Raw genomic sequence first — 26,527 nt, forward strand, 5'->3', positions numbered from 1 at the left:
GCAGTGATTACGACCGGAAGGAGTAACGCAAAAGAGGAAGCTTCAAACGAGTGCTTTTCATTCGTTATCATGGGCTCGGGTCAACATTGGTTGGGTGATTGCACCGCACTCGATCAGGCGTTCAATTCGTTCGCTAATGGTGGTGCCGATAAGGCGAGCGCTTCAGGACAATGTCACTGCTCGACGAATCGTTGCCCGATTAAATCACTGCACTTTTCATTCCATTTAATGTTTGAAAATCTTCTCCACTCTCAAATTACTGTAATCAGCGAAAATGTGCTGCGACTCCATGGCATCGATCCCTAGGATCGCTTTCCGTCAGCCTGTCGCCTGGTTTCGATGGCGAATGAAAGACATCGCATCGATTAAGCGAATTACCAACTACTGCTTCCTTTCCTCGCGGGGCTCGCGCTGATTCCTGTGGTTAGATCCCGGTCGAGCTAAGCTTGGTTTATTTATCGATTGAATGACAGTTTGTGCAACGGGAGAATGAAATGATCGAGTGGAAATCATTTTCCACAACCCTTTTTTTTTACCACCAAGAATTATCCACGTGTGATTCAGTGCAAGTTGAAATATTTACGATTTACTGTAATAGAAGAGTTTAATTGTGCATTTACAGTGCTGACACAGAGAAGCATTCACAATTTGTAATCAATTTCTAGAAAAATTCTACACTCTTTTTTAAAACAAAAACACCCTCAACGAACGCAGCAATATGCATAGAAAATTAAAACAGATCGCCCCGTGCTCCATTTGTTCCGTTTAATAATTGATGATTGGTCGTATGTATCATTTCATTTGCTCCGAGATGAACGCAGCAAATTGCGTGTAGCCGGACAGCTAATTTATTTCAATGTTTCCATTTTTCAATCTACCCCTCGAAATGGCCGACCCCGCAGATAGCGGGTGGCCGGAAATTGTTCTGCGATACTATCTCGTTGATTGAGGCTTGCGCGGTTCCCGTACTCTCCGGCGTGTTGTGAAACACTGCACGTATTAATTATAACCTCCTTTGTTTGGAGGTTTTATTTGGATGATTCGATGGCGGGGGCCGTTTCGTGTTTGCGGACGTTCTCACTTCAAACCGCAATTTTGATAGTGCTCTTCAGGTCTAATCGACCCGGTTGTGATCCAGGCAGAGGCAAACATTAGCAGAGCCTGGTTTCTGTTGACACCAGTAGGGAAAGCGACTAGACACTGATTACCGCAGCCCGCTCGAGTTATCGGTAATTTAAATCTTGATGACAATTGGGCGATTTTGGAAACATGGCTGAATTGGTGGCATTTGTGCGAACAAGTCTCGTTTTAATTGAGCAGCACCATGTTGACGAATGTCTGAATGGAAGCTAGGGATTGAGCGATTACGATTGTTATTTCATTTACCCTTGAGAGTAGTTATTCACAATACTGCATTATTATACAATTTGTTTTCGAGCCCATAAAAGATAAAACACATTTTTTTGTAGAATATGATTCCCCAATTGCTGTGTATGAATGTGTAGGGAGTTGAAGTAAGGAGCTGTGATTTGAAATACTTTATTTAATAGCTTTGCTATGATATCATATGATGCTAACAATAAAGCATTTTTTGTTTGACGAAATGTCGTGTTTAATGCTACACCAGCGAAGATTACTTTTCCATTTTCCTCCCCTAGAAACGGAGCTGTCGCCGGATGTGCGTACATCAACCAGTGTATGCACGTAACATATCGATTAAGAGCAGATGACCAACGGTGATGGTTTTACAAAATGATCGCATAAGGTTGTTTGTTTGTTTTTGGGAAGGGTCAAACTGCTCTCTCTTTTCCCGAAAAAGAAGTGATTATAAAGTCATTTCCGTTCCTTTCTTTTCGTGCGACTTCTAGCTGATTTGTTAATTCGTACAATATAATTAAGGTATACGTTGGTGGTTCGCCTGTAGTAGGTGATTTGGCCCAAACGCTAAACGCGTCTGGCGGATGTTTGATTGTGACTTACTGTGCCAACTGTTAGACTCGAACGAAAGCGTGTTCTCACGATAGGAGCAGCTGCGTGTTTTGGTGGCGAGTAAAATTGTTTTTAAGATAAAATGGTAGGACCAACTGTTTGTATTGCGGTTGGGAACCTTCACCGCCGCAAGATGGCCACAACCATATGTATCGATTACTCTAAACCATTGGGATCGGTCTTTTTTGTGTGATATAAATATACAAAGAAGACGTTTTCAATTCACTAACATTTTTTATAATTTTTGGGATCTCCATAACCCACCAGCAATTATATGTTCATTAGAATGCCTAGTTCGCGCTCGTGTCTAAAACATTCGTTAGGTTTCATTGCCCATAAATGAAGGACTCAATTTCCAAACTCCAAGAGTCATTCAAAACGACGCCTGCGCATAGGAAAGGAAATCAACCAGGCTGTTTCCGGTACTGGTGGTGAACGAAATTTCATTGCTTAAACCTAGAAATCCTGTACACGGAACTGGTTTTTTTTTTTATTCAACGAAGTCATGTGAAAGCGGAAACACTAAAAAGATCTGCCCGCATAATAGAACGCGCAACCGGGCAGAAATTGAACAGAAGCAATATATTTTCTGGCGCATTCAACCTTCGCTAATTTGTTTCTACTTTTGAACGTGAGTGACACCCACGTTGATTTATGGGCATGGTTCCTTTGGCAACGGCCAGCCGAGGGTTGATGTGCGGGCGAAACCGGTGACGATAAGTGGGGTTGCCCGACCAGGCCAAGCGAGAAGGCAAGTGGCCCAACACTGCAACCGAGGCGACAGACCGACTGAGAGAGGACAATTTACGAGCTCCGAAGATTGCGCACCAGCAAAAAACGTGTGCTTATGCCCCGTGTTCCTACGCCCGGGGTTCGCTCTAGAGCAGTTCGAAATCCTTGCAAGCAGAAAGGCGCGTTCATCAACAAGAAGCGCGAAGGGTGAAGATGCAAAGCACCGACGTCGACGTGAACATGAAACGGCCCTAGCACGTGCATTAGATAAATGAAGAAAATGAGCGGATGGAAAATCGAATCAGTGAGCGAGAGAGAGAGAGAGCGAGAGATATGGACCGAGTCTCAATGCCCGAGAGAAAGAGAGCCCAAAGAAGCAGGTAGAAAGAGAGAAGGTGCACCAATACCGCTCGCTGGATGCAATAAATAATACATTTAACTTCTAAAATACTTTTACACTTAGTCCCCTAACTACGTGCGCTCAAAAGTCAATTAACTAACCTAACAAATTAGCCTCCCCCTCGAGAAGGCGCCCGTGCGCGAGAGCATCGTACAGCAAGCGGTATCGCGTAAGGCTCGGATTGGCCCATGATTGGCTGGTGTATAGCATAGCTCCGCCTACTGCGACTCCATCGCACGGACGGCAAAAATGCCGGCCGATGTCGACGTCGACGAGCAGAACAAGTTGCGAGTCGGTCGAGCGAACATCTCGTCGTCGGACCCTGTTTCGAAGTCGCGCTCTTCGCCAGTCGGTGCGTGGGTACGTTGCGTAGGCCTCGTGGCAGTGTCGAGTGTGTTGCCCGTTGCGCATTGGCAGGTGTGCGTGAGTTCGTCCGTCCAAAGCCCGGTGCATTCACGGTGTAGGAAAAGCGCCAGTGCGATGCTGGCAACGTGAAGTGATTATCGGCAGCGTAAATTCGCGTCATGTGGCGTGTGTGACAATCGGTACCGAAAAGCTGAATCGCGATTTTGTGCAGCCCACACCTTGAACTGATGCGTGGAAAAACGCGCGAGTGCGAGTGAGACAGAGAAGCGTGATTGTGTAACTTTGAAACGCGGGTTGAGTGTAATCGATTCAAATTCAAACCGAAAAGTGCACGTGGTGATCAGAAAAAGACGCAATGAAACATCCGGCGACACAGTGAACCCCTTATTTGAAGCCCATTTCACGTTCACACACCCTTCGAGAGCGAGAGAGAGGGTGTCTAAGTGTTAGTTGAGACGATTTCGATTCCTTCCGGCTTTTCGATATGCTCGAGGAAGCCGACATGAGAGCCGGCAAGATGCTGTGCCGTACGAGCAGTCCACCACCACCGAGCAGCAGTCCTGCGGGGTCAGAGATTTCCGTCGGCTCCCCAAGCCCTCCACCTCTCGGCAGTGATCCCACCCATTCCGCCCACCTGCCTCTACATCCGCATCCGCTGGCTGTTACGCATCTGGTGCATCATCATTCGCTCGTACACCCACACCACCCAGCGTTACACGCCCATGCAGCCCTTCAGGCTCGTGCCGAGGACTACTTTACACCTCTGAAGCGGTTACGGATGGTTGAGGGAGCCGGAGAACTTGCCAGCCCACCTGGGGGTAGTCCTAAGGAGTCTACTAGTCGGGGGTCGAGTCCTCCGACGCCCATCATCGGTGGCACCAGTGCCCTAGGCACACCGAATGGAGCTGTCACCAACACCAGCACCAACGCCACCAACACCACCAGCACTACCAAAGCGTCCACTGGCGTCACCCCCGTCGAAGGCGTCAAATCCTTCTCGATCGCTGACATCCTGGGTCGTGACGCGGAACCCAGTGGTGGAGGTCGAGAACCTCGCGATCCGAGTCCACCTCCTGCCACCACCGGTCTGCATCCACACCCCCATCACCTGCACTTGTCGGCGCATCATCCTGCGGCACACCTGGCAGCCGCCCACCATCATCATCAACACCATCATCACCATCATCATGGAGGCAGCAACACGTTGCAACAGGCCGCTTCGAAGATCGTACGACCTTGGGATCACCTTCGTGGGCCAATCCCTGTGCGACCGTTTCTACCGCCGGCGTTGCTGCATTACGAGCACCGATTGGCGCTTGATTACCATCAACAGTTGCAGGAGCACTTCCGGGCGCAGGCTCAACTGCTGCGGCACATGAGCATGGACATCATCCCATCGGAGAGTGGTTCAGAGCGGTCCAGTTCGGCTGCCAGTGACTGTTGCTCACCGGAGATCGGTCGTGGATCCGATCACCAGAGCCACCAATCCTCGCAGTCGTCCTCGTCGGGTGTGGGTGGAGGTTCTGGGGCTGGTGGAGCGAGTGATGGAGTGCGCGGTGCTAATGGGGGTGCTGGCGGAGGTAACAAAACGGCAGGAGGCAAGACGGCCCCGAACGGGACGCCGCTCGATGCGCTCTTCCAGATGACCAACAAAAACTTCGACGAGTCCAACGAAGAAAGTGGTGAGTAGATGTTTTGGGGGGTGCGCGGGGGTTCAAGGACGAATTAACGGAAAATCACGAGAACATTATGCATTAGAACATGCCGTCTGCTTGGCTCAAGGTTGTGAGCTATTTTTGCTCAATTTATGTTGACGAATTTTGCTCAATTTGATTCCCAATAATTCGAGGCAGTTTTTATCGATTTATTCGTTCCCCTTCGTTCGGAGGCGAAAATTTATCTTAAACATAAACCACGAATAGCATGCTGCATGATCAATTGTCTAACAGCTCTAAAGCGCATCGCCGTGCTCCTTTGAACCCGGACAAGAAAGAACAAAGCAGACAGGGACTGTTTTTCACACTTGCTCTCGTGCTCAGTTGGGGTGTTTGCTTTCGGAATCGGGCGTGTGTTTGGTTTAGTTATGTGCTCCAGTATTTGCCCGGTGTCCTTCGGGAGCCTGTGTCAATCAACTGGTTGTGGTTTATTTGGACAGGGTGCTGGAAGACTTGTTGCCCGTGTTTGTGGACAAATATTTCCTCCGACGAGGGAAAACAAACACCGAGACAATGCGCTTTTGCTCATCGTTAACGGGGACTTTGCAAAGGATTTTTGACTCCATTTTCAAACAAAAAACATGCCGGTTCATGATAAAAATTCATGCAATCAATTTTCGTTCCGTTTTAACATTTAACATCCTTCAATGGCAAAGGTTCGTCCAAAAATCGTGAACTACTTTAGATGTGTTTCTAACGTTTAACTAACCCGTTAGCAACCAGCCACCGACCGTAGCAATCAGGGCGAACAACGCAGGCTCAACTAAACGATGAAATTATGTAAATGCTGGTGCAGCAGTGTTTTATAATGAAAAGCGCCGCACAGCCGGGGAACCATCATTACGCGCGTATGGTTGTACCACATTGGCAAGACGACCCAACCTAGTTGCCTATCTTTCTATCCGCACAGCTCATGGCGGCCCTTAACGCGCCGCCACGGACGCGTCCGCCATGATGGAAAGTGTTGGAAAATTTATGAAACTCACTCATGCAACATTCATGATAACGCGAACCGCGACTAGCCAACCCGGAGGCGCGCATTAACGCCAGCCAGCTTGGCTTGCATTAGAGGAGCTGAGCCTTCGCTTGTTACCCAGGCGGCGGCGCGGAATTAAAATTAGATTAGCACGACTTACAAATGAGATCCGATTACCATTTCCTCCCGCGGGTGCGTGCTCCACCAGCTCGGTAAACGATGTTTCGTGTTGTTCGCCGTTGTACAGGTTGGCTGTTTTTGTTCTCCAACTGTCCGTCGATTGTTGCGCGATTAAACGCAATAGACTCGGCGTTGTCCATTGTTTTGCTCGGGCCGCTGACAGTGCCGCACATTAACGCACGACGGGCGCACACTCGCAGGCGGCTGCTTGCGAACTCGTTTGTTAAGCTAACGAGCAATTTTCATCGTCAGCCGAGGAACCGGACCGGAAGAAGGGCACCATGGCGAGGCTCAGCCACCGGGAGCTAGGTTTCGTGTTTCCGCCACAATCCCGGTCATCGAGGAGCTGCAGACTGATTAACTAACGAGATGCTGCTTAATCGGGGCGCGATCGTGGCTCCGGCATGTCTCGCGGTTAATTACGCCACGGTTGAGGTGGCTGATCTGTCTGCCGTGGTTGCTTGCGTTCGAGTTGCAGCGAGTGCACGCGGGTGATTTTAGCGAGATTTCTCGCAGTCTGCTACCTTCATTTGTCCCGAGCAGCTTGGTGAAGTTTGAAATGATTTTGCACACAAAAAAGAAGGGGTCCTCTATTGCGGTGCGTTGTGCTGCGTTATTGGAGAGCAGTTACCATTCACTTTGGACGATCGCGATGTCGTTTGAGTAGCCCACCAGCTCGGTTGCGATCGGGGGTAGTTGTTTAGGGGTAGCGCAAGGAAAAACGCCATAAATCATCGTAATTTCTACAAAACAGCGCTTCCATCGGGCCGTGAGCCAGAGAAGCAGCAACAGCAACAGCCACGGCAATGGCAAGAAAAAAGAAATAACGTTTGGTCGGAAGCACGGCTCAAGCGTCGAGTGCTCGGTTGATCGATGGTTGCTTGTGGTTGCGCGAAGCAGGCATTAATTATCCCTCTCGGGCGGCATGTTTAGCGATGTTGAGGCCGATGAGGTTGAGCGTGAATAAATACATCGAACTACACATCGAGACAGCCGGGGGGCTAAATAAAAAGCTTCTTGAGCAATGACACCGATCGGTGGTGTTTGCATTAGGCGGCCTTCGTAATTAATGCACGGAACATTTTGTGTTGTGTTCCTTTTTTCTTCGCAGAAGGTCACGCAATGAAAAAAAAAATAAACTAACATAAAGCTCGCCCATAAAATGGAACATATCACGCGTGCCTGGGAAAAGAACTCTCCTTGAATGGGAGAAATGATCGATCTCCCCTTCGGTGGACCGCACCAAACTCTATCTGGATCGTGAATTAATCGAAATTATGGTTTCGGTGAGAGCGAGATGGGAAAATAATAATAATACATACATAATACACAAAAAAAAAACTGCACCCATCTGAATCACATCAAACATCGTTAAAGCCCATCAAGACGGACGGCCTTCGGCGTGAGAAGCGCGTTCGCCTTTCGCCTCGGTGAGATCGAAATCGGAGCCATATTGACCGAAAGGCTACCAAGGCTCCCGGTTACCCGGTACGGACGTGATCCCAGGGGGTGTGCAATAAATCAAAATCCAATTACCGAAATTTTTACCGACCCGAGGGCGTCCTCGGAGGACGCCGCAAGATCAAATCGATCGCTACCGCAACTGGCGCGAGTGATTACGCCGTAATGGGTGCCTGGATCGCGTCGTCCTTCGCCCAAACGACTTCCCAAATTGGTACGTCACAGGTCCTCCGGTAATGCAATGTTGTGGTTTTTCCGCCAAAGCTGCGAGCGATGTTTTATTGAAATTTTGCGCCACCTTAGTGCGTGGGAAATGAGTGGATTGACAAATTGGATTTTTATGCCAGTGCCGAAGCCCATTTCAGAGGAGTTTGGTGCAGTTTGCGCTTCGGTTTCCAACAGCAGCTTACATCTGGTTCAACTAGGTTCAGCGGTTTCCAACATTCCAGACACTCAGTGCGGGATGAAAAAGGTGTTGCGCGAGGCGAGAGAAAATAACACGTTATATCCGATTGGCTACACCTGATTTAGATTGAGCCAACAATTATGTTATTGTCGGGTGCGCTTTTCATCCCTGCTTCGTTGCTTCACAACCGCAGCGCACTAATCAGGTGCATCCCGTTCCTAACGCACCAGCTGAATCCGGGGCAGGTTCGGACGGGTCTCGAAAATCCTGCGCGCGAATGCGTGATGAATCGATCGATTCGTTATGGCGCGGTTCGCCGAAAAGAGGAGCCAAAGAAACCCAAAAAAAAAAAGCACACCGCACTTATGTACGAGTCGCCCGAAAATGACTCCCGAACTGGCCGGCATCGGAGCAAAGGCAGACCTGACGGAACGAATCGAAGGTTACCCCGGTGCGATCCTCGATCGCAGCTCGCTGCCGATCGTTTATTGTCGCCAGTCCAGAGCTCGTCAACGCGTCCACATTTCGATGGTGAGCAGCTGACAACGGTGGCTGAATGCACCAAACGGGGAGCCTTTGGGCTTCTCCAGTCGCAACCGGGCCGCTCGTAAAGTGCCACTTTAAATTATCACGTTCCGGATGTCAAGATGCCTTCCCGTCGTTGCTGGTTTTCGTTGCCCTTTCGACGGAGTGTGTGAATGTGTGTGCGGACGCTGCCAGTTACCAAAACAACCCAACAACAAGAACAACCGTTGAGTTGCCGATCGGCTAACCTGACCCTTAAATTTGGCTGGCAGCACTGACACTAATGGCGAGGAGACGCGCATCGAGCCGATGGGAGCTGTCGCTTTAATTGTTTTTCCCCGTCGGCAGTTGTTTCCCGGCGGCCAAATCAACGTGACGTCCTTTCGGTTCGAGATGCAAATGCTGCCGGCCTCGCGCTTCAGCTGCAGCCTTTTGATCAACCATTCGCCGACAACACGAGCGGGATCGTGGACATAATCATAATACTTCCGTTGCCACAAAGGAGAGCAAATATTGGACTGCATGCGAATTATGTGGCTCATCGGAGCAGCACGAACTGCAGCAGAACTGCTTTAGAATGTGCTTCTCCGACAATGTACTGTCCGAGAAGAGACAGCCCTACGACAGGTGGCGGAGTGAGGCGAGTGAGCTCAACTGCACGTGTAAAAATAGCCCCATTCCTAAGTGGTCTTATTAGACATGACCATTGCATTGCGGTTCGACTTCGACACCTCGATTTCGACTGGTGACCCCTTCCACAACAGCCTTCTTTTCTGGAGAAGGTCCGTGGAGAAGCTTATTAGCGTTTGTTCTCCTACTTAGCTGGCCGGTTTGCCCGACTCGCGGGCGATCGATGCCCGGTTCACGATCGAGCCGAATAAAATCCCTAGCCAACAGGGGTTGATGTGGTTGCCGCAGGCAGGATTCGATGCGGGCCGACGTAGGCCGGCGCAGAACGGAACGGTGGAATACAAAATGTTCGCTACATCAAAGGCCGCCTGCCGACAGATCATCAATTTTTCATTGATTGACTTAATCACTTTAGTACCGGTTGATTACAGTTTTCGGTTCCTGATCTGCTTGTTATTCGCCGTGCCGCGATCGCCGGGTGGCGATCGCGATCAGGCCACGCATACTACTGGGCGTGCGAGAACCGGCCAACGAATACCAATAAACGTTTAGCTCGTTGTTTCGGCGAAGAAGGCAAACACACCAGGCAATCATAATTCTCGACCCGGCGATCGCGAGCGAAAATGGAATAATCGGATATGCATGAGTGTGAATGCCGCTGTCGAAAGCTGAATAATGCCCGGGCCAGTGCGGGAACATGCGAACGCGGACTGGCTTTGCGGCCAGTCGCAGATAAAAACATGTGAAATGCTGTCAAAATTGGCAGTAATTTTAACACGCGAGCAAGATCTCGTGCTAACCCGCAACGGGTCGGGTTTTGGCGGTATTTAACCGTGCGATTTATGCCGATTTTTTCCGTTATCCGTTTCTTTTTTTATTAGAGCACAAACTAACAGCACCGAGAGAATTTTTCCATCGATCCTTCGTCCCTTTTTCGGCCCTTATTTGCTGCTCGTACAGGGTGTGCTTCAATTAGCGCTGCCTTGGCCGGTTGCCTTGGCCGTTTAATGCGAGACATCCTATTTGACACTTACCGGTGTGATCGAGAGCATGCCCATCGGGCCAGATTGACCTGCCGGATTAGACCCGAAGCCGCTAATAGCGTTTGGCCATTGATAATTCCCAGCCCCGGGGGGTGGGTTCTAAATCATCGCTTTAATGGTGGCCTCCGGAGGACGCCCGAAATTATGTCGGAACGGACCCAAACTAGACCCGCGGACGGGCGAATAGCCTGGTGGCTTCAAACGACTCGCCGCCCCCGAAAGACGGCCCAATAGACGGCATAACTCATTCAACTATTAGGCCCACCAACAATAAAAGTCATAATAAGCCAACAACAAGCAAGCGCAACCGTCCACCGCGTCCACCGACGGCGATGAAAAGCCCTGGGAGGACCAAATCAAGCGCATCAAACGAGATTTGAATGTGAGCCCGCGGAAATCGGCTCGCACATGATGGGAGGGTCGCTTTCGCACGTGTGTGTGTGTGTGTGTGTCCGAGTCAGGGGTGCCTTTTTTTGTGCGTAGGATGACTGTAACAATCTCGCCGTAAATGCTAACTAATATCCTCTTAATATGAATTGTTCTTCGCCAAGCGCGGCCGCGAGATTGCTCACTCACCGGCGGCGGCTCGTCCCTCGTCGGCCCGTCAAGCCGGTTTCGTGCTCTCGATCCTGCCTCCTCTACTACTGCTGCTGGTGCTCGCAGTGATCTCCCAGTGGTGTTGATGAGCGAACAACCTCCAGAAGGGTTGCGCCGTCTCGCTCGGTCTGCACGTCTCCCTGTGATGCCTTTTGGTGGGGGGGGAGGGTGCTATAAGGTGGGGAGGGGGGAAACTGATGATGATGATGTGCCTGCCTATGTGTGTGGCGAGGCCTCCGGTATAAATGGTGGAAGCAGAAACAAGGTGATCAAAGGCCAACGCCGCCCGAGCCCAAAGGTGTCGGCTGGGCTAATTGGAAGAAGATCAAAGGATGCCGCCGCTCGGCGTGGCACAATGAGCCACGGAGCCCCGGGGCAGCTCTCGAGAAAGGTGAGAAAGAAACGGCTGACCGAAGAGACCGAGAAGAGATCGCACTGAATGGCCTAAAGCCCACGCCAGAGCCAGTCGGAGGCTGGTGCCTTCTTGTGAGACTGGTGCAGCTACTCGATCTCGACCGGCTTGGTTTAGCTCGTCTTTCGTTTGCTTCTCGCCGGCGGCCGGATGACCGGATGATCGGCGAAATGCCGAAGCCCGAGTCGATGCCGTTTTCCACAGTTTCTACAGTTTCTTCCTCCAGAGATCGATGCCTGTAATAACTCTATCGCGCGCTTCTGAGCGCTCTTCTCGCTCTCTGCTTGGGAGGCCTCGGTCTAGATTGGTGCAATCGAGTTCCGTGCGAGTGTCGAGCTCGATCGAGATTTCAAGTAGGGGTAGAAAAGGACGCAGGATAGGCACAGGTAGGTCCACAAACCAAAACAAAACACAAGGGGGAAAAAATTTAATGGTAAACTACTCATGCACTGGCCGCAGACAAAGCGAGTTTCAATTAATTTTCGATTTTCGCTAAACGATCGACCGGGCGCACGATCATGGAGGTCTTCGGTGGGCTCGGTGGGGTCGTTTTAGGGTGCAGCATTTTTTAGGCTCATCGTTTACTTTTTAGCTCGAGCGCATCGCCCTGGCGCGGATCCATCGATTTATTACGACTGCGTGCTTCATTATAACGCTTATGTTAATTAGCCTTCGATGGGAATAATTTTCCGCCTTTTTTCTGCGCACTTTAATGGGTTAATGATGGGGACTTAATTGTTCAATTTGAATGGCGCGTCTATTGGGCCTGCAAAGTTCGGCCAAACGAGCTGCTTTAGCCGACAGGGCGAAACGTCAAATTGAGTCGAATAAAGGCATGCTTACCTACATAACCACCCGCCACGAAAGGGCGTTGGGTTGCAAACAGTCTGTTCCTGTGCGGTTGTGCGTTCAGGCTCAAATCCAATTACTAGCCTCAACTTGGGTGTGGTTGAAATCGAAGCTTACCCCGACGGTGTTGTCACTGGCTGACAACCGACAATCACAACAAACAAGGGCCGGAAAAATCGGTGTTCCAATCCTCGCAATCGGAACTGAGGCTCCACCACGCGAGAGAGAGAGAGAAGACCACGCACTTGAAGACGGATTTAACGGATCGGATCTCGACACCGGCCGGTGCTAATCCCCGTCACTTCGTAACGAGCTCGCCACTCAGTCAGCTGTCAAATTAAATCACCTTCTTTCGTTGCGTTCGCACGCCGCCCAGCACACAGCAGAAGGAAACCCTCGAGGAAAAGGACCAACCAACCAACCGAAGTCCGGATCCATCCTGCAGACTCGCGGTTCCGTCTCCTAATCACGAAATCGGTGGAAGGTAAAACGCCCAAACAAGCGGGCGCCCAGTGTCGTTGGGCGGTGGGCCGATTTATCCGAGGCTCTATCAGTTGTGGCTCTTCTCACGCCACCCCACGGGTGCCCCTTTGGCGGGTGTCCCAACCGAGCGATCGTCTCGCCAGTTATGAATGGGCCGCAATTATTGATTTGTTAATTGATTCCGAACGCTCGGTTTTGGGGCCAGCGGCGGGATGGTGGCCATCTCCTTAAAAGCGTCTGCAGTGATTGACCGCAAGTATCATCATTACGGGCGCGGTCCGTTTGTCTTTGATCTTCGGGCGCTTCCTTCACGTGGGCCGCGGAAAACAAAAAAGGTAGCACCGCCTTGTTCTGGAGCTTCCCGAGCCGCTCGTTCGGAGCTCGTTTTCCGTTCTCGCCGAGTAAGAAAGAGTCTGGAACTGGAGAGAGTAATAGAGAGAGAGAGAGAGCGCCCTTAATTCGATAGTGGCGGCAAATGCGTGCCCTGTAATTATGCCGTGCCCAACGCCCCGAAGGAAGCTGTGTGAGATTTTGTGAGCCCTCCTTCGAGCTTACCTTCGCTTCCGCCGAAAAATCGGACCGCTCCCGGGTCTTGGCCCAGGGTCGGGTCAAAGCTGATCATTTCTAACACCTACCACCGTCCATCCGGCCACCGGGAATGACCAAACACAACGAGCCCGACTGCAGGCCAAGCCAAAACGTCATAATGATGCTCGCAAACACTCACTTTGCTCGGTGGAATCGCACCCCCAGGGAACGGAGCATCATTTTTCTCCCCTCGCCGATCGATTGAAACGTCAAAACGGACCCACGGGTTCGCTCATCGATCGATTGCCGATCGCAGTTTTTAATGCGAAGCATTGGCGAAGGAAAAACCAACACCATCGTGAGGCACACACACACACACACACACACAAAAACGAAGCGTGAAAAATGAAGTGAACTCGAGCGTCTAACGCTCGGAAATGGGCGCAGAAACCACAGCCCAAGAATGGCACGGAAAGAGGCACAAGCGAAGAAAAATAGGCAACGCAACGGAGAGAAAACTAATGCACACCGTATGCACACACATACACACACACGTACACAAAAAGGAGGAAAACAGAGGAGGGTGAAAAAAACACGCCGAAGCCATAATTATGTTTATTTATGATCACTTACCAGCGAGCATTGTTATGCAAATAAGAGCGAGCCTGCAGCCGAGTGCAGCCAGAAGGAAATCACGGAAAACGAAACCTGCAGTTGGTGTGTGTGTGTGTGTGTGGGAAGGCTCTTTCACTTCCGTCGGTGGCTTTGGCTGCGTTCACGCTCCATTATGCCGGACTCCGGTGTCGGTGGTTGTTTTTCCGCCCGTGGGAGGAAACGAGAAAAATCCGCGCCCAACTCGCCGGATCGATGACACATTGAGTGAGGTGCGAAGTGATGATTTTTAGTGCAAACACAAAACCGAGAACCTCGAGACCGAGAGGTTGAAAAATCGTGCGTGACGATTGTGCTGGGTGCTGGGTGGAAAAACCCCCGATAGCAGCCTTCCGGGAGCCATCTGTCTTCCGGTATCCGGTTTCGAGGGAGCCACCGAAACGCACCGATTATTGGCTAATTAATCAAAATCTGCCGAATCACGGGCTGCCAACCAATGGGTGGCCGATTTGTAATCGATCCGTCGGGCGTATCATCCGAAAGGGCCATAAATCAATCGTTGTGGGGGAGGCAAAAAAAATATTCGGCTTTCCCTGCCACGGGATTGTTTCATTAATCCCCAATGTAAACAACACTTGACACTTGGCAAACCGTCGTACGGAAGCTCGAAAGTCAACGTTTCCCGGTGTCCCGGTGGTGGCGTGTTGCGAAGCAATAAACCGCTCGGGCCTAAAGGATCCACGAGCCTACCACCCCCGGGGAGGTATGGCCGGTGAAAAATGGCGGAGGCGACACGAGCGAACGCCCGAAACGACGTGATTTATGGCCGAGCGATTATTCTTCATTCCACGCGCGCGCCCTCGTCGATGTGCGTGTGCGTGTGCGTGAGTGTGTGCCCTTTTCCCGGCCCCAAAAGACGCACAATTGCGTGCCCGGGTGCGATTGTTTCGCTGGGCGGCTCGTTGACATGTTTTAGTAGCATCATCACCAGCAAGTGGCGTAGTAGTGAGTTTAATTTGACAGATGATAGAGTGATGGCCGTTTTATAGCCACCATCGTTGCAGTGACAGATCGCGCCTCCATCCGGCGTGGCCTGCTTTGATAGCGTTTGATTAGTGTCGCGCTTTCAATTGGTCGATCCGCGATGGCGGTTTGTGGCCTTTTTCTTGGCCTATGTATTTAATCACGAAATCACGAGCACTAGCTACCGAATGTCGACGTAGCTACGGATGGCTACACGATCGAGTGGTTCGTTTTGATGGTGAGACATTTATTTTTATTATTCCCAGAATGGGTCATAAACCCCACGAGCCGCAGCCACGGTTTGATAACGCGAGCTTTGGTGGAAAGAAAAAAACAAGCCAAAAATCATGGCTCGTAATTACGCGCATAGCGATTTTAATCGCACACAAAGTAACCGCTTCTTGGACCACCCAGAATGGCCACCCGCACACATGCGCGCATCGTTCTTCAATCAATTTCCCGCCGCTACCGGACCGGGTGGAAGATTTTTGAAGCGAAATGAGAACGGAAAAAGCCCTCGGATCACAAGTCATCGAGGCTAGCTGGCGGTAATCCAATTACTCGCTACTGCCAAGGCGGGCTGGTGCTCCTTTAGAGCAGGATGGGGGGGGGGGCGCGAGTTTTCCGATGCGGCACGGGAGTTTCCAACCATCTGTTCGTTTTTCACAGCCGCACCGTTTCCGTTTCGTTCAGGTGGTCCACTAGCTTTGTGGAGGTTTGTGCGATTAGTGATCGAATCGATCGCAATTGAGACGCTGTTGCCTCCGTTGCCAAGGTTTAGCGAGGCTCCAAGTGTGCGTGCCTTGCGCATCGACGTGGAAAACACAATGAAGGGCGCACACACAAAAGCCCAAAGCAAACGATGGTTACGATGTCGCCAAGGGAGCAACCGGGACAACCGTTGGGGGAGATGTGACGAAAGGGAGAATAAAAAGGGCCCACCTAACGAGTGCGGCCCATCGAGGGGCGATTCCGGGGTGCGTTTGTTGTTTTTTTTTCGTTCTTCTTCTCTATCGTCATTGGTCACGCTCGGGTGGGTTGACAAAAAAAAGCGCGCGCCTCAATAGGACCCGCGCGAAGAAAGGGAAAAAAACGACTATTCCCGCCGCCACCGTCCTGCAATGCCCGGGGTTTTCCACACCAGGTCGCCATCTTACGCGCCGCGACAAATAATCATATTAAGACGCGCAGCACCCGCGATAGGACGAATGGGAGCATTTGCTCGTTCGCTCGTTCGTTCGCTCGTTCGTTCGTTCGCTCATCCGCGCGTCGTCCGTTTTTCGATTAATTTTATAAATGGCTTTTAGTTTGTTTTTCGTCCTCTCGTGTCCTCTGCTGACATCGTGGAACCAGTTCTAGGGGTGGTTTTCTTTCTCTCTCTCTCTCTCTCTCTCTCTCTCTCTCTCTCTCTCTCTCTCTAACGCGCGCGTGCGGGCGCTTTCCTTTTACACGGTTGAGGGCATTTCAATTTCCTGCGCACCAAACCGCACACCCGACAAGCGTTTAGTCGCCGTTGGTTGCTGCCCAGCAGCGACATAATTTCGTTTAATCAATCTCGCGTACGTTTGTCGTAAGCCGGTTCACAACCAAGCACTCGGGAACGATGATTTCGAGCAAGCATTTGTTTCCCGGCGGGCGAAATGATTGAGCACCCTTAAGGTGGTGGGCTTTTTTTTTCTTTTGTATGTGTGCCCATGATGCACGTGTTTGATGCACGAAGACGGCCCATATTGGCGGCTTCAATGAGGCATCGCGAATCACCAGACCACGAGCGAACCGGCCGACGTCCAGACACGCCAAGGCCGGATTCAATCCGGTGGCCGCAATTTTCAAAATACTCTTTGTTGGTTTTGTCTGGCGTGCACATTCTTGCCCATCGACATTTGGTGCATTTGATGCTTCCCAAAACAATCGTCTGACACAAACGCTCACTTGTTTGGATGCGCTAGTTCTTTTGAACCGAGCTCGTGATGGGCGTGGAGTTTTGTTTTTCCACATTTCGGCTGCGGCTAGACTACAGACGCGCGTTTCGGATCGTTACCGTTCCACGAGCAACAGCACTATTTTTAAGGTACGTTTCTCAAAGCGTCCGGTTGTGAAAAGACGTAATTTTGGTCCAATTGATGTGGCGAAAATCTTCTCCATCGGTGGAAAATGGCAATCCCACAAACGCTTTGGTTTGTATGCGGAAAACAACAAAATTACGCTCCACTTTTCGCTCGAGGCTCGGTTCTCTCGATGTAAAGCAAAAATTCTACCATTCAACATTCTCGTGTTCACGTCTCTCGCGACGCCCTATCGTGGCCTATCTGGCTGCCTTTCCTGCCCAGCTTCGCGATCTCTCGCCCACCATATCTCTTTCGTTTCAGTTTTTTTTCACGCGCTCCGTCGGCAAAGATCAAAGGAACGGAAAAAGTGAACACACTGCCCTTTAGGGCAAATTTTCCTGTTTCCTTCTAACCAGGGGCTCCGATCGTGGCCAGTGCCGCCAGTGCGCCCACCACTAAAGGGGGCTCGAAATGTTTCGGAATTGAATCTTAATAAACGGAGGGGTTTTAACTCTTGGGGATGCGTTTTTCTCCCTCTTCTCTCTGTCTTGGCCTTTTTGTCTGGCTGGCGGTGGGCTTTCGGTTTTGTTGCGTACGTCATCGAACCGCCCGTTGCCTCGGCGATGCATTTTCAACATTATCATCATCACACACACACGGCCAGCCATTATGGCAATAATAAACGAGCGTCGTAATACGAAAAGTACACTCACAACGGCTAGCTCCTTGCGGGTCGGATTTTGCGGTCTCTTGCGCAAGGCGAATCCTTTGGGTCACCCATTTCGTCGTCGTCGCCGTTGTCGATCATCAATCCTTGTAGCAGAACCCTCGTACCTGTTTGATCTGAGGCGAGCTTTATCGCCTCACCCAAGCAGTCCTAGTCCGTTGAAGTGCAGCGGACGAAAGTAGCCGCGGGCGCCGACCGAACGATGACGATGATGAACGGTAACACTTTTACGAAGAATAAATGATTTTTAAATTAATAAACCTCAAACCTGGCGGCCAGACCCAGGGCCTCGATCAGGGAGCGTCTCATGGCCGATAATGACCGACAAAAATTACCCTCATCATCATGAAGGATCGACCGCCGCTTGGGTGCAGTTGCCCTTTCCACGGGATGCGAGACGAACGAGTGAATTAATCACTTCTCGTCAAACTTCCGATGCGCGTGTGCAACTGCATCGATGCACCCGCCAGCCCTAGCTGCACCTGGAACGTCTCAAAAAGAAAAAAAAAACTCATACCCACCGAGCGAAGGATGCGATTCGAAGGCATCGCTTGCACCTTTCGGGGCGGCACTTCAAGTGGGCTCGAGTGAGTGACTCAAATGTTTATGTTTAGCTCAAACAATCATAATTACCATCTACTTATCGGCGCATTGGGTCGGTCGGTTACGGCTAGGTCGGACTGGCTTACGACCAGCTCTCTATCTTAAGTAGCGATGGGTCGGCTAAGAGCCGTCCGACCCCAAAAGGGCCCGCTCCCGATGAGCCAGCCCTTGACGTGAACGCGTCAACCGGGCTGCAAAAGTCGCTCGAAGTCACGCAGGAAGCAAGCCCGACTACAGCGCCATATCCCGCACAAGCGTGGGTATGTGAAATCTCATGCCGAACCCGAAAACTCCAAGAGCCAACGGCCCAGATGGACGCGCCACTTCAGCCGCATGGCCAGGGTTTTGTGCCGCGCGGAGAAATGATTTTTTTTTATTAATTTTATGGCTTTTAAACGATAGTAAATTGATGCTTAATATTAGCATTTATGACTGCCGCTGTCGGCATCGCTTTATGTTGCGACCGTGGCTGCTTTTCCGTCCGCTTCGCATCATCGTGTCGGAATGATCGAAACCGCCACAGATCGAAGCTGCCGTGACCAGGTAACAACTACTGGTTCTTTTTTTTTTGGCGTATTTAGACATTCATTCCCGTCGTCGTCGTTCGACGCCCTGCTGCACGTACGAATCGAGAGCTGATCGCGTCAGGGGGCTCTTCTTTTCGCGACGGCTCTACCACACGTAGCTGGTATTTGCATGCTCAAAGTGGAACGGCGTGACGAGATTTACGACCGCACTCTGGTGGCCAGAACTGCATGATGGATAGAGCGATGGCCCTTGCAGTGCTGCGACCATCCGGACCCGCACCGAAGATGATTCATGAGGTGCTGTAAAGCTGCGCTGGTGTGGCAACACCGGTTTCCGCATGGTAGTCGTCCCTGGCAGCGAGGATCTCGTCCGGCTGACGAGGAGAAGAGCTCGATAATGAGTTTCGTCGGTTTTTATTGCCCTTCGTTAGCCACGACGAATCGTATGGCGGGCGTTTTGCGGCAGCGCTCCATCAATCCAAATAAAACGTTCGGTTGCGAACGGGTATTGAATAATTTATTAGCTTAATTATTTGGAGATTCCTGAAATGTTTATGGGAGTTTTAATAAGGCGGAGTTATTTTTCCAACTCATTCTGTTGCGCTTTTGCGCCACGACAAATACGGATAAAGGTGAAGGGCATTGGAATAAGACACTACTACTGTATGGGTTTTCCAAGGCTGGAGATTATGTTGTAACTTTCGCCGCATTGATGTATTAATCGAAACCAACTTATTGCGTTGCTTTTTTATGGCACATGTTGTCCTTCTGTCAATTGCCCGATGCGATGCGGTAAATATTTGAGCATCCGCAAAGGCCTAATAATAGCACAAGAAAACCAACTGTTTGACAAGCGGTTTGTGAGTATCGATAAGCCGAAGGTTTGCTGAAGCATTTGCGTTGCTTTTTTTTCTTGTTTTTTTTTGGCAGCATTCCTAACCCCCAAACGGAACCGATTAGATAAACGGCGTTCCCAAGCTCCCGTGGGTTCGCGTTGAGTGATTCCACTTCAGTGGGCCGGAAAATGCTCCTGCCCGGATTGGCAGCGTGTTTCCGGTGATGCGTTCCAGCGGGTTTGCTAGAGAGCCCTTTCACTGACACTGCGCATGTTTTACTGCCCGTTACACATTTGCATACATATGAGGGCACCGAGAGCGATCTTCGTGGGTTTTGTAGCTTTTCTTGTTCGTGTTTTGTTTTTCTCCTTGTGTTTTTCGTCAGCTCTTATGCTCGCGCTGGCCCGCCCGGGAATCGAGAGATTCGAAAAAAGGAAGCGAAGCGGCAAGGCGAAGAGAAAATTTATGACCCGTGCACTCACTCCTAATTTATTGCTTTCCAAAAGGATCGACCTTTTTTTTCCCTCTGCCACCAAACACCACTAGTTTGTTGGCCCTCGCACGCCAACTTTCTCCCGCGCCGAAAACGGGAGTGATAAACCTTGGGCGAGATTGAGCGGGACTTCAAATTACAGCCCCGAAAATGTCGTGTTTTGACAGCAAATGGGTAAATTAGTCCTACTGCGGAGGGTCCAACACGATCGATGCGATGAATGATCGCCACCGCGCTCGGGCAGAGCATTTTTTGGGCTACCTAATGGGGTTCGTTTTGGGTTGTTTTTTGGCTGCTCGAATTGCAACACCATCCTGGTACATCCCGTTTTATTTTTCTCCCGGTGGTCAGAAGACCACCCCGAGCAGCCGGACCTCCCCGATTGCTCGGCACACGAAAACTAGAATCGCTTCCCAAGGGCAAGAAAATTCCAACATCTCGCCACCCGGCGGCCTGTGGGCTGATGTTGTGTTTTTTTTTCTTCTTTTCGCTTTGGCTTTTGTTTGGCTCTTGCGGGCGGACTCGCGTTCCGTTCCGGTGGCCAACCCGGCGTGAGGGCGGTCGAGTTTGAAAAGGGCTTGTTGTTCTTTGCAGTTTGGCTGCGTGGGGCATTTATTGAAAATTAGCGCCCAATCGAGCCAACCACGTACTTTGTGTAGGTGCCGTGTCACGAGCGGAAGTGCGCCGTTTCGGCCGAGGGCCACGAAGGCTCGTTAAAAGTGCCAGTCACGATCTGATTTGAAAATTTTCCCCCTTTTCTTTTGTTTCTCCACCACCGCCAGGGGGCGCCACGGTGCGCCCCGCGAGGTATCACGAACGGGAAAAATCGATCCAGTTCTATTCGCGTCCAGGTCCGGGAAAAAGGTGGGCTGGTTGAAATGAAAAAAGGAAACCAAAAACTAGCGCTCAAGCGAGAGAAGGAAAGCGAGAAAAACCCCGGTACCGTTCGCAGACAGCCGCGTGAGGCGAGTGCGCGAAAACGTCACTTTGAAAACGAGCGACATTCACGCAAGGGTCCGTCGCGTTCCGAAGCGTCCGAAGGGCCGTATTTCGGCGTGTCATAAAAATAATTACCCTTCCTACCGGCTACCGTACACTGGTTGGGTTAGTTTTTCTTACCCCCGCTAGGAAGGCGCGGAAAATGCTCACTCACGCGCCCGAACAAGCTCCAAAGAAAAACACAGACACCTCGCGTTGGAAAACCGGTTGCAAAGCCGCGTCACGTGTGCACCCTCTCGTCGTCCGTGGAAAGTTCGATTTAATTACAGTGTTAATTGATCATTGTTTGAGGTGTGCGTTTATTGTGCGCGAGCGTGCACCTTTGCCTAGTCACCGCGTCAGGCAAAGCCTTCCAGCGACCGTAATTGATTACCAGCCAGCGGGAGTAGCTGAACGGCGACATTAGCCAAGCAACGACGACTTTCCCGGACTCGTCGAACTACAAAACGCACTTTGAATGTGAGACAAAAATGTGAAACATTTTTTCGAGTGCACCCAGCGTCCGACAGCCAGAGACTTTCAGAGTGTTCCCCGGCACTTGGTGCTAATTAAATTGCTTAGTCCGCTAATAAGTTGACCCAGTTCGGCAGGTGCGCAATTCACGCAGGATGGTGAAAGTCGACTTGCGTGTTACTAACAGGATGCTCGTCTGCGTGTAGACTGCGTGAAATTATCATCCTTTGGAATGGCGGCCTTTGTTCCGTCGGCAATTGGGAGGTCCTCGTCCAGGGAAAGTACTATCATTACAAGTGCGGCCCACGAAATGGGGTTCCATTTTGTTCGACGAGCCACCAATTTGCTATACCGACATACTGACACGCCAAGCCGTGCATTGTGAGCCATGATCCTTGTACGAGTACGGTAGCTCCAACAGGGTTTGCATCGTTAGCGCACGAATGGAGTTGCTGTGATGGAGCTAATGGAACACACCCTGCCAGCTCGTAAGCCTTGGTTGTCATTCATCATTTGTGTGGTGGTTCGGGGATGGTGTTCAGCAACTCAACCGATCTGGTGGCCATAATTAATTGATTAATTAGAAGCACGTTCGAGCGCTTGGGGGTGCGAGGCGAGCGACTGTGTGAGAATTACGTCATCTTTCGCGAGTAGCTTCTGAAAGGCTTGGAACTGGATTTTGCAAAACCCGCGTCAAACATCAAATTGCAAATGGTCCCTTGAAGGCTCGGCTCCAATTATGGGCTCGCTGTTATTCGAGCGAGCCGACGAACTATTTCGTTTAATCACGGCGTGAGCGTTGGGTGATTAAACAATTTATAACACTTTTCACAAACCCCCCCCCCCCCAAACAAAAGGGTCCTAAACGACACCACCATCAGAAGGAGATTGTGCAAAATCGCGCCTCGGTGAAGGTGAACTCGCTGCGTGTGCTATTGCTCGATTAAACGCACTCACCCCCCTTTGGTGGAAAAGCGCCAAGTGATGGGCCAAATGATGGGAGCCCCAGGGGGCGTCAAGGGCACCCCAATACATTACAAACAAAGCACAAACGAAGCGCCATCTCTTCCGACTGGGGCGTGGTTTTTTCGGGCTCCGTGCACTTCGAACATCAAAGTCGGCATCCGTAGGGTTCGGTTCAGGGCCGCTCTCGTTTACGACTCTCTCTCTCTCTCTTTTGCTGTCCTGCGATACAATCCACCCCCCCAGTGCCCTGGCTGGGGCTCGTGATCAATTTATCAACTTCTTCTTACGCACCGGAGCGGCGCAAGCGCAACGCACAAACCCTAGGCCACACAAATACAACCGAGCAACGATCGCATCCCCCCAAACGGACCGGAATACGCCGTCTCGTTCGTTCGTTCGTTCGTTCGTTTGGGTCCTGTTTGGGAGCGTGAAAAGCGTTTGTCCACCGGCGGTTGGTTGGGTTGTTTGTTTTACGGCGTGCCTGTTTTTCTTTTTGTTCGTTCGTTCGTTCGTTGTTTCGTGTTGCGTGCAGTCGCCCAAGCCGCTTGACCGTGGTGTTCGTTCACGCGGAACGCCATCGATTCGCGGTCGGAACGCCATTACTGCTGTTGGTTCGCGGGACCTCACTCCTTCGCTGTTTGCTGCTGGACGTCCGTAAATTAATTTCTGGCACTTCGCGGGAAGGTCCAACGGTCGTCAATCCTGCCGTCGGGTGAGCTTCCGGAGAACATCGTTTATGTGTCTTCACGATGGCCACCGATGAGCGGTCCAGCACCCCATAAACGGTCACCGGTGGCAAATAGCGGTGTTCTTTGTTTGGGATTTTTACGACTCTTCGGATCGGTTTTATTTTTTGCACGCCACTCGTCCGATCACACATTGCAGGATTTGACACCGCCACTAATTATCACCCCCATAAAGGGATGCGTTCTTGGAAGATTCCTCGCGAGGGTGGGCTAGAAATCGTTGGCGTCATTGTCCTGGCGTTGTGGCGTTTCTCAGAAGCGCTGTGGAAACGATCATATCCCGATAAATCCAATATGCCCCAAAGTGCCAAAGTCCTACAGATGAACAGCCATAATTCCACGAAGGGCAGCATCGGTCTGTATGTGTGTAGCAGAGAGGGTCTTTTGACAAGTTTATTGACAAAAACGCCAGCTTATGCATGAGTCGTTGATCTTCGGTTGGCCGGGGATGAGGCGCATCGAAGATCAAAGGGCCAAATCAGCCGGGGGTTTGCTCTGCATTCGAGCGCGGCACTTCGGTGCGTTCGTCTCGCAGTTAATCGGTCCATTTAACGGGAATAGAATGCCGCATCCAGCATGAAGGCAATTAGCCACCTCGGGGCCTCGGTGGGTGAGGATAAAAAAAAAAGTGAGCGACTCCACGCTCCACGCTTCCGAGAAGTGACGATTTGGGGGCCCCCGCGAGTCTAATTAGCTGCCTCGCGTTGGTGCGGTCAATTTGCGGTGGAATCGATTTGAATGGCTTCACCGCCGGTGCCAAGTGTTGCCAATTCCACCGCGCTGCAGCCGAGTGGCGATGCAATCGAGGCCCCCAGGCCACATCGTCCTTTCTGCATTGTTTCCATTTTGTCGCTTGGCGCAATTATGCTTTCGCCAGTGCAACAAGCGCGGTGCGCATTATGACCGACCCGTTTGATGCGCCGCACGGAGATTCATCAAAGCGGTTTACATGCCAGCTAAATCATTGCGCTGTTGCACAATTAATTTTACGATTTGCTGGCTCGGTTGATCTCTGGGTGGTGAAGATCGATTGAAGTGTTGCGCGAACCGAGCGTCGATCGATTGAAGTGAAACACAAGCGAAGAAAAACCAAAACGAATGCGGTTATCAATTAACGCTGCCTGCCAGCTAATGCTCGCTAATTATCTGTCAAAATACGAATCCACTGCACCGTCAGCTGCCGGCGAATGTCCTGTGGCCCGTGCACGAGTTCGGCAATGCACGTCAAAGCCCCATGGTGACATCTTTATCGCCCGTTGAAACGCGCTACTAATAAAACCGCAATGCGATATGCAAAAAATAAAAAAAAAAAAACAAGGCGCGATCTTCCAAAACAACCGGAACCCGAGCCGGGGCGGATGGGATTTTTAAAAGTGAAAGATCCCTCGTCACCACACCGCCCTGGCGCGGTGCCTTTTTTCTCTCCCCCCGAAGGGCAACGATGGGACGAACAACAGAAAAAAAAATCGTTCTCTTCATTTTAATTTTAATAATTTTATTGCCTCGCGAACGAGTTGGCTGCGCGCCGGCTGGCCGGGCCGGTGGAAAATGAATGAAATAAAACATAACGAAACGGGGTGGAAGAAAGAAGAAGAAGAAGGAGAAGAAAAGCGACACAGTAATAATAATAAGCAACCCGGCTGGAACATCGCATCCGCAGCCGGACCGAGCGAAGCAGCACCGCACATTAATGAAAACGGCGCACTTCGACGCGGCATTGCGTCCGTTCGCGTCTGCCAGCGATTGCCTTTCATATCCGCCGCGGTTTGGCTTTTCGGACCCGCAGTGTGGCGGCTTGTTTCGGCTAACCAAAGAACCGCCAAACCGCCGAAACCCGCGGATCCGAGGAAAAACCCCCGTTGCCGTAATATGTTATCATTTAATTTAATATTTCTTCCCCCTGGGGACCGCTTAGCGAGTGACGTTTCAGGGCGCGCTCGAAAAAAACCTCGCTGGCATCGATTCGTTTCTCACTCGGATGTTAATTAGTGTCGTTGTCGTTTCCAAGCTTTACGGTGGTGATCTTTTTTTCTTCCCCTCGGTGGGCTCTGTTTTTTTAGCTCGCTCTCTCTCTCTCATGTTTTTGATTTTTTCTTCACCGCATAAATCGAGGTCCCCGGCCCCGGTCTTTTGGGAAGCTGACTGGATTGGCTCACCAGATCACGGTCTCTCGACTACTGCATATCATTGGGATTGATTGTTTGGTGCTGCACTGGTTTTTGCCACACGGTTCCGTCGGCAAGTGCCGGCGAGATTGGGGCACCGGCCTCGGGGAGATCGAACCGTGCGGCGAATTGAGATTAATATTCCGTCGACGGAGTCTGATCGGGCAAATGGAATGGAGAAGAAAGTAAGCCGCCGCGCCGGAATGGCATCTCATTGAGGAGGAAATTAGATCTCAATAAACTTTTATGGATTTATTGCACCGCGTTAAACAGGAGCGAAAAAGAGCGCAGACCGCGCCGGATCGGGGTCTCTCACGTGGCCACAGCGGCCGGGTCAGGAATTATTGCGCAAAGCCGGGGGTAAAAGCGGAAAACGAAGCCCGACCGATCAATCGACCGATCGGACCGTAAGCGGACGGCGGCGTGGCTCTTTGATTGAGGAGCCTTCCTGCGAAGACGCGGCCGTCGCTTTGTTGTTTGCCTTCAATTTTAGCGTTGCAATTAACAAATTGTACTAATGTTGCCGTGACCTTTTGCGCCCGTTGCAGAGCAATCGCATTTAAACCTGTTCGCCAACCGACCGCAGCCAAAGAAGAAGAGGAAATCCCGGACGGCGTTCACCAACCACCAGATATTCGAGCTGGAAAAGCGGTTCCTCTACCAGAAGTACCTGTCGCCGTCGGATCGGGACGAGATCGCGGCCGCTCTCGGTCTATCTAACGCACAGGTAGGTGTACTGTACACGTCTTTTGATCGCCTTATGCCTTCATCTACAGAAGCACGGAGCTTTGGAAAATCTCGTTTTCCCAGTGACTCATTTTTATTTCTGTGTTCTTCACATACGCTCATCTTCCCAGGTCATAACGTGGTTCCAGAACCGGCGAGCCAAACTGAAACGCGACATGGAAGAGCTAAAGAAAGACGTCGAGACGGTGAAGGTGCTGTCGGCTCACAAAACGTTCCTGGAGAATGTCAACGACATGAACATTCTCAAGAAGAAGATCATGCACGATGACGGCGGTAGCCCCCAAAAGTAG

At 51.0% G+C, this 26,527-nt stretch overlaps 1 protein-coding gene across 1 annotated transcript; it reads left to right on the top strand.

Annotated features, from left to right (window-relative positions):
- The first annotated feature begins 3,971 nt into the window (after positions 1 to 3,971).
- On the top strand, positions 3,972 to 26,527 carry LOC128726264 (homeobox protein B-H1-like). The gene is made up of 3 exons (XM_053820100.1): positions 3,972 to 5,169; positions 26,039 to 26,217; positions 26,348 to 26,527. The coding sequence occupies exons 1-3, from the start codon at positions 3,972 to 3,974 to the stop codon at positions 26,525 to 26,527; spliced, it is 1,557 nt and encodes a 518-aa protein (XP_053676075.1).

This window comes from Anopheles nili, chromosome 2 (assembly GCF_943737925.1).
Source record: "Anopheles nili chromosome 2, idAnoNiliSN_F5_01, whole genome shotgun sequence".
Classification (NCBI taxonomy): Eukaryota; Metazoa; Arthropoda; class Insecta; order Diptera; family Culicidae; genus Anopheles; species Anopheles nili.

Bases quoted from the DNA above. Each gene is read 5' to 3' on its own strand.
- LOC128726264 (XM_053820100.1), top strand. From the start codon at position 3,972: ATGCTCGAGGAAGCCGACATGAGAGCCGGCAAGATGCTGTGCCGTACG. The intron at 5,170-26,038 runs GTGAGTAGATGT...CGCCCGTTGCAG, and splicing joins CGAGTCCAACGAAGAAAGTG to AGCAATCGCATTTAAACCTG. The intron at 26,218-26,347 runs GTAGGTGTACTG...TCATCTTCCCAG, and splicing joins TCGGTCTATCTAACGCACAG to GTCATAACGTGGTTCCAGAA.